This window comes from Triturus cristatus, chromosome 12, assembly GCF_964204655.1.
Source record: "Triturus cristatus chromosome 12, aTriCri1.1, whole genome shotgun sequence".
NCBI classification, from domain to species: Eukaryota; Metazoa; Chordata; class Amphibia; order Caudata; family Salamandridae; genus Triturus; species Triturus cristatus.
Genome location: NC_140595.1, coordinates 75971987 through 75979637, shown reverse-complemented (window position 1 = coordinate 75979637; position 7651 = coordinate 75971987). Strand labels below are relative to the sequence as shown.

Genomic DNA, 7651 nt, shown 5'->3' with positions numbered 1-7651 from the left:
AGAAATGGAACCCAGTTCTCAAAGATAAAACCGTTTTCCGACTACCGAATCCCTTTTGCACGTTTTATGTATTTGCCCCAATCTCTTGTATTTAAGAAAAAAGTATTTGCGGCCAATTTTTAATAAGGCAAAATTAAGATCAACTGTGGATCCTGTTAGATACTGTTTTAGTGTCAGGGAATATAGTGCAATAATAATGCTAATGAAATTTGTAGACCAGGCTTACAAAACATTAAGCTCATGATTTTAGCACTTATTTCAAAACCCTGACTTGATTCCATCTGTATCAAGATTTAATCAAGTTGTTTTTATACATTGATGGTAAATCATATGTTTCTGCATATTTTGTGCGTTTGCACTAAACTCTTGTGTTCAAGAAAACATATCTCCCATAGACTCTTAGAAAGCCAAATAAGATATACTGTAGAGGCTGCTTGAGACTCTGATAGTGTCCGGGACAATAGTGTAATAATAACGCTAATGATATTATTAGACTAGGCTTACCAAGCATTAATTCTGTAATTTAAGTGAATTGTTTTTATACTCTGAATTGATTTCATTTGGATCTAGACTGAAGCAAATTGCCTTCATACATTGATTTCAAACCATATGTCGCTGCACATTTGTGCACTGCCCCAAAATCTTGTATTTAAGAAAAAGTATCTGTAAGTGAATCATTTAAAGCCAAAATAAGAAGTGATGTATAGGCTGCTAGAAACAGTGATAGTGGTAGGGGCAACAGTGCAATGATAATGCCAATTACATTCTTTGATCAGGCTTATAAAGAATCAACTTTGTGATCTAAATATATTGCCTTATACTATGAATTTGTGTGCAGATCCAAGCCAACTGTTTTTATACTTTGATTTTAAAATACCATGATTCTAGAAGTTTTACTGTTCACCTTATACCTGTGCTGATTGTGATGTTTTATACTTCTTACTGTAATTTGTTGATTAATACAATAATCTTATATTGCTACTACACATCAATTTATAAAAATAACACTCATCTTTATATATGTTAAGGCACCAGAATCAATACAATCAGGTAAGTACATTTTTCAAGAGAAATACTTTTGCGTTTAAAAAGTTGACACTATGTTCATTTTTCAGAGGCTGAAATGTTATCCTATGGAAGGAAAGACAATTACGGCATACAAGTTATTTGCAGCGATTTACGAGACCAACCTCCTGAACTTGAGGTGAGTATGGGGCCTGGTCCAAGGCAGCACCAGCAGATGACCTCCATTGGCACAAGGGCGGCCGGATTGAGTGGTACAAAACAGTGTTGGGTCCCCAATGCAAGTTAATGGGGATCGATCTTGCATGAGTTTGGTGAGGGGTTCTTAGGGTGGCCCAATTCGTTCTGCAAACCTTAGGGACCCTCTGAACAATTGACAATGTTTCTGTAGTTAAGTTGGGTTTAAATACTAAACATAAATAAAATTTGCCTAACCACAACTTATGTACTTATGTTTAACCTTTGGTATTTCTATATCTATATATCTACATCTAAACTTGAGAACTACCCAGAGTTCTCTTCTTCTTTTTTGCATAATTTATGCGTCACTCTATGCCTGCAAGGGTATTCATTTGACTTATACTGGGTGCTCTCTTGTGTCTGGACAAAGCTAAACCTCTCTGAAGAGCTATAATGACAACGAAACACATGTCAGGGGTTGCTTTTATTCATTTCAGGTTGGCTTGGATAGTATTTTACCAATCCAAAGCTGTAATACTGTGCCTGAAGTGGTAAATGGCTTTTGTCATTTAAAAGCTCGGCAAGGACAGCACTGTGCTAGTCCTATGCTTAAAGACTTTGCTGTACAAATGGCAAAAGACTTTGTCCCTTTCTATCTCAGCGTGGATAGCACTGTGCTAATCCTATGCTTAAAGACTTTGATAGAAAAGCAGACATTAGAGGTGAGCAAATCTAGAGTGTCTCTGGTGTTGAGAGTGCTCTATACAGAAGCTGCCTTCCACCTAAACTTGAGAGCTACCCAGAGTTCTCTTCTTCTTTTTCGCATTTTATATATATATATATATATACATATATATATATATATACACACACTCACAAAGGGACACTGCACACTTACTTAGACATCCGATATTCAATATGTATTGCATATGTAATGCTTCACCAACGATTAATCACTGTAATTGAGTCTTTTTTACTAGCACCATTTATACATTTTACATTATCATATTATGCAGCATTGTGGGAAATGTAGTGCAAGTTCCAGCACATCAATAGATATTTACACTATTTACAAATTTGATGTGTTGACTGTTGTTAATATACATTGTCATCATTTTTTGAGACTCCCATGATTGTTACATGTATTGTACTTTTAAATTTCATGTATATATTTGTTCACATTTTCGATCAATGCCCCATAATAGGATAATGTGAAATGTATAAATGGTGCTTGAAAAAGCCTCACTTAGCGTGAATAATGCCTAGGAGTGCTGAAAAGCGTTGGTGAAGCATTACATATGCAATAAATATTGAATATCGGATGTCTAAGAGTGCAGTGTCCCTTTGTTTATGAAATTGACTGCAGGGCTTGGATTCAGCCCCTGACCCCTGCACCTTTGTTGAGCACGCCGACAACAAAGATCTCATTGTGAAAACAAACAATATATATATATATTTTTTGGAAGACGAATATCCATATGATCGACATATTTGCTGTCAGCTCTTTATTCTTTTTAATAAAATATCAGAAGTATGCTTTGTATTTTCATTCATGAACATTTATGAACCAGGTTAACATTATTGCCTTGCAAATTAGCTTTGGTATTATTATTCTACATCTTGCACAAGGATATTTCAGCATTGTCAATTGCCCTTCGGGCAACCATGTCAAGGTTTTTATCAAATGTATTTTGCACTTTTACATGGCTACCTTGTGTACATACCCCTTGCAATTTATCTGTATTTTGCACACCTATTGCGTATTTTGCACAACTATACTATTGCTATTTGCACTTTAACTTGCGTATTTTGCACAACTAACTACTGCACTTTATAAAGTTGTATGTTCATGTATTCTGCATGCCTTCGCGAATATTGTATCATGACAAGTAAAAAGATACATTCTAGTCTAAACAAGAGAAATCTTTTGATATAGAGTGACTATCAACATCCATATTTCTTCTATGTCGTTCATTGTTGATTATCACATGACCACTTAGAGCTGTGTATATAAGGATATCCAGCTTGGCTGTTACCTTATGTGATCAAGGCCACCTGCTGGCCGAAACGCGTAATGACGTGTCATGCTGCTGCTGATTTCTAAATAAATCTCTGTGAAGCACGACTGGTGTCCGTTTGCTTTCCTCCTCGCCTGCCAGGAAGTGGAAGAATGCGCCAGGTACTTGCATATATATATATATATATATATATATATATATATATATATATATATATATATATATATATATATATATATATATATATATATATATATATATATATATATATGTATTTATTTCAGCAATGTCCTCATTGACGAAGACGAGGGCAGGATTGCCGAAACGCGTTTGTTGTGTTGATTTCTTTTCGCAAAATAAATCTGCAATAGATTTATAGTAACGCCAGTTCTGGTTGTTTCTACTTTGTGGGGAGCTGAAATATATGAGCGGTGCCCGCTCGTGAGTGCAGGATAAAACACACATATGTATATATAAATATACTCACACAATTTACAGCTATCTTTCTGAAACAGAAGCAGGCAATGGGGACCTCAATGTCAATGGCCTGGAAGGTTGAGGGTAATGACAAAAAATGTCAAAAAACACGCTGTAATCTGATAATTCCTGAAAAATACCTAGAACATCTAAAACCCAGAATCTTGGAGACAGTGCAGACACCGACTACTGGGGAACAAATATATCTGATAGGAGAGCAAGAGTCAGCTAATCTCAGCTAACCTCAATATGTTAGCTAAAAGTATCAACGAATGACAAGATGAAGCATGGTACAATTTGACAACATGTTAAATTTTATTATGTGCCTCCATACACTTGGACATATTCACAGCAATTTCTATAATGTACAAATGTGCAGTTCATTTGTCAAACTCAATAAAACTATATCAAACAAAAAATATAAACACACACACATAAACCATAACATTGTAAGTGTAACATAACATCAAGCTTTTCCTCTTTTTTCAGTAGAATTTATCGATAACTTGTCACTGTACCTCTCAATTTCTTGAATGCCTCTTTGACATCATTATTTCTGATACTATAAACAAATGGGTTCAGCATAGAAGTCACCATGCAGTACATTACACTTATCCATATGCCCTTATCAAGCGAGTAGACTGAGGATGGACGGACGTATGTAAAAAGTATAGGCCCATAGAAAAGGGAGGTAGATGTGAGATGGGAGAAACAGGTAGAAAAGGCTTTCCTCCTTCCTTGGGAAGTCTTTATTTTCAGAATGACTACAGTGATCTGACCATAAGAAATTACAATACAAAGAAAGGGGGCTAACACAACTGCAGTGGTCTCAGTGGAGAGAGCAAGCTCATTAATGGTGGTATCTGAACAGGATAGCTTTAGAAGAGCCGGGATATCACAAAAGTAGTGATGGATTTCATTAGAATCACAATAAAGTAACTTGGCGGCTAAGACACTATGCAGTGATGCATGTAGTGAGACGAACACCCAGGTACAGCTCACAAGTGATACACAGAACCGCTTTGTCATAACCTGTGCATAATGTAACGGATGACAAATTGCCATATAACGATCAAACCCCATTATTCCCAACATGAAACTGTCCATATTGCCAAATGAAAGGAAAAAGTGTAACTGGGTTATGCAAGCAGAAAAAGATATGGTCCTCCTCACAGACGGGAGGTCCACCAGCAGTTTTGGCACTGTCATTGATGTGAAGCAGACATCTACACAAGCCAGGATGCTCAAAAAGAAATACATTGGTGTGTGAAGTCGAGGGTCCATCCTGATGATAGTAAATATTGTCAGGTTTCCAAGCAAGATGACTGTATACATAGTAAAGAAGATGAAGAAGAGAAGAAGCTGCTGATCTGGGCGACTCGGGAATCCCAAGAGGATGAATTCTGTGGCAGAACTCTGGTTTCTTCTCTCCATCTCTGGAAGGAACAAAACAATGTTTTGGTAGACTCACACCTGTTTCGCTACTTTCACCTGTCTCCAGCATGTGTCACAAACTCCACTTTTCAGTCAAGCACAACTTGGTATAATATCATATGGCTCAAGAGAATATATACATAACCTCTCCAGAGAAAAGACCAGAATACAAATAGTTAGGTGCAAGTTGATGAGGAATGTTAGTAGTCCGATAATCCTCTTACAGTAACTCTTTTCTGGATCCCGAAGAGGGGTCTTATTATCTCTCTTTCTACCGCTCTCTATAACATATATATCTATATATATATATATGTATCTCAATTGCAGAACGGATTTTGCGTTGTATGTGCTGGAGTGCTCCTGTGGCCTGCGTTATGATGGTAGTACCAAGCTGCAGGTTCACAAGCAGGTACTCCAGCACATGCGAGCAATCCCCAATAATGATCTGACTTACCCGGTGGCACGCCACTTCAAGGAGCACCACGCCAGTAAACTGGAGGCTTTCAGTTACTGGGTGGTGGACTCAATTCCAACGATGAGAAGGGGAGGCAACTGAGAGGCCGCACTTAGGAGATTGGAAACTGATTACATTTTGGAGCTGGATAGTAAAAGTCCCCGAGGATTAAATTCAAGTGAGGACTTTTTTACCCATTTATACGCTAGTCATCAATTGTTCTGATATTAGGTACAGGATTATATAACTATAACTAGTTTCAAACACATGCTACTATTTCCCTGTTTTGTGTGTAATACTATTTAACCCCTTCCCCGCTCATGACGGAACCACTCCGTCATGAGCCACGGTTGCGCTGTGCTCATGACGGAGTGGTTCCGTCATGCTGCGGCCGTTGGCCGCCGCTCCGCCCACGCGGCGCTAATTCCCCGCCTGTGTGGGCGATTAGCGCAGTGGGCGGAGACGTGACGTAACCACTCCGTCATGAGCACAGCTCAACCGTGGCTCGTGACGGAGCGGTTCCGTCACGAGCACAGCGCCACCGCGCTGCCCCCAAACCCCCCCCAGCGCCGCGGCGGAATTCCTGCCGTGGCGAAGGGGTTAAGTTTAGCTAGTTTTTATACACACTTTTTTGCACATAGGGTTTTCTCTTTTTTAATAAGAAATTGTACTGTATATTTATTAACGAATGATGTTACAGATATGCATATTTGCACTATTTTGCACAGTCACTTTATCTTAGCAAGGGTCTAAATAGAATGGCCCCATTGGCGCAACATTACGGAAGGATAACGTGTCTTTTTTATATGAAAATGAATTATGAATAATAAATTCTTTCTCTTTTCCCAAATAGGAGGGTTTTAAACATTTATTATGGTGATATTAAGTTGCATTATGCATGTCATGAGATAATTCAAATGATTTATACACCATACGCTTTTATAATGAGTAATTGTTTATTTACAAACAAACTCCCCCGTTAAATGACAAAGTTGTATAAAGCATTAGTCTGGTAATACAATGTATTTAGACAGAGATTACAACTAGTTGGGATATAGCCATGTGAAGACAGACTATCAGTGGACATGTTGCCTGTTTGTTTATTTCTATGCTTGACCACTTGTTGCACATGTGACTCACTAAGGCAGATATAATTGGCAAACCCGCTGTGTTGCGCACCATGTGACCAAGGCCTGTGATGGGCTGAAATGCGTAATGGCGGCAATGGTGTTTTTTATACTTAAATAAATTATTTGGATTGTTCACCGCACTTTGGGTCTGCTTCCGTTTTTTGAGGACATTCCTTCAAACTTGAAACGGAGTTTGGTTATATATATCTTATATATATATATATATATATATATATATATATATATATATATATATATATATATATATATATATATATATATATATATATATATATACATATATATATACATATATATGTGTATATGTATATATATATATATAAATATGCATTCCACAAGTCCCCGTATTGACAGGAAACACTTGGACGGTAAATGTTTACATTTCTCAAGAACTACTGAACGGATTTACACCATTTAAAGAAGAGAGTGCTTTCTAGACCAAAAGCTACATGTTTGCCAGTTTGGGCTGTAGCCGTGTCTAAAGTTTCCTATGGAAATTAACATGTAGAAAACACGTTTTGGGACCCCCCTTTTTTTTCGGCCCCCGCTTGACGAATCAACCCAAAACTTTAAAGACAGGAGCTGACCGGAGCGCCCCATTAGTTTTGAAAATTCCGCAAAGGTTCGTCAACATGTGCCAAAGATGATGGTAGAAGATATATATATATATATATATTCACTGAAAAAACCATAGGTTTCACACATGTTATAGTTAGCGGAAATTTTACTGATAAAAAACCAGTGAAATTGCCCCGTTATAGTTAGTGCTGGCAACTATAACTCACGCGACCGCAATCCTCTGCTGATGCTAATACTGTATTTAGACACTTATTTGCCCATGTCTTCTTCCATACATTTTTAGCTATACATATATTACAAATATTTTTTTTTCATAAAGACACATATGTCATCAG

At 37.4% G+C, this 7651-nt stretch overlaps 1 protein-coding gene across 1 annotated transcript; it reads right to left on the bottom strand.

The window, feature by feature from the left end:
- Positions 1 to 4193: 4193 nt before the first annotated feature.
- LOC146772597 (olfactory receptor 1f45-like) lies at positions 4194 to 5132 on the bottom strand. Its single transcript, XM_085637020.1, has one exon. It carries the CDS (start codon positions 5130 to 5132, stop codon positions 4194 to 4196), a length of 939 nt encoding a protein of 312 aa, XP_085493146.1.
- Between the last annotated feature and the right edge of the window lie 2519 nt (positions 5133 to 7651).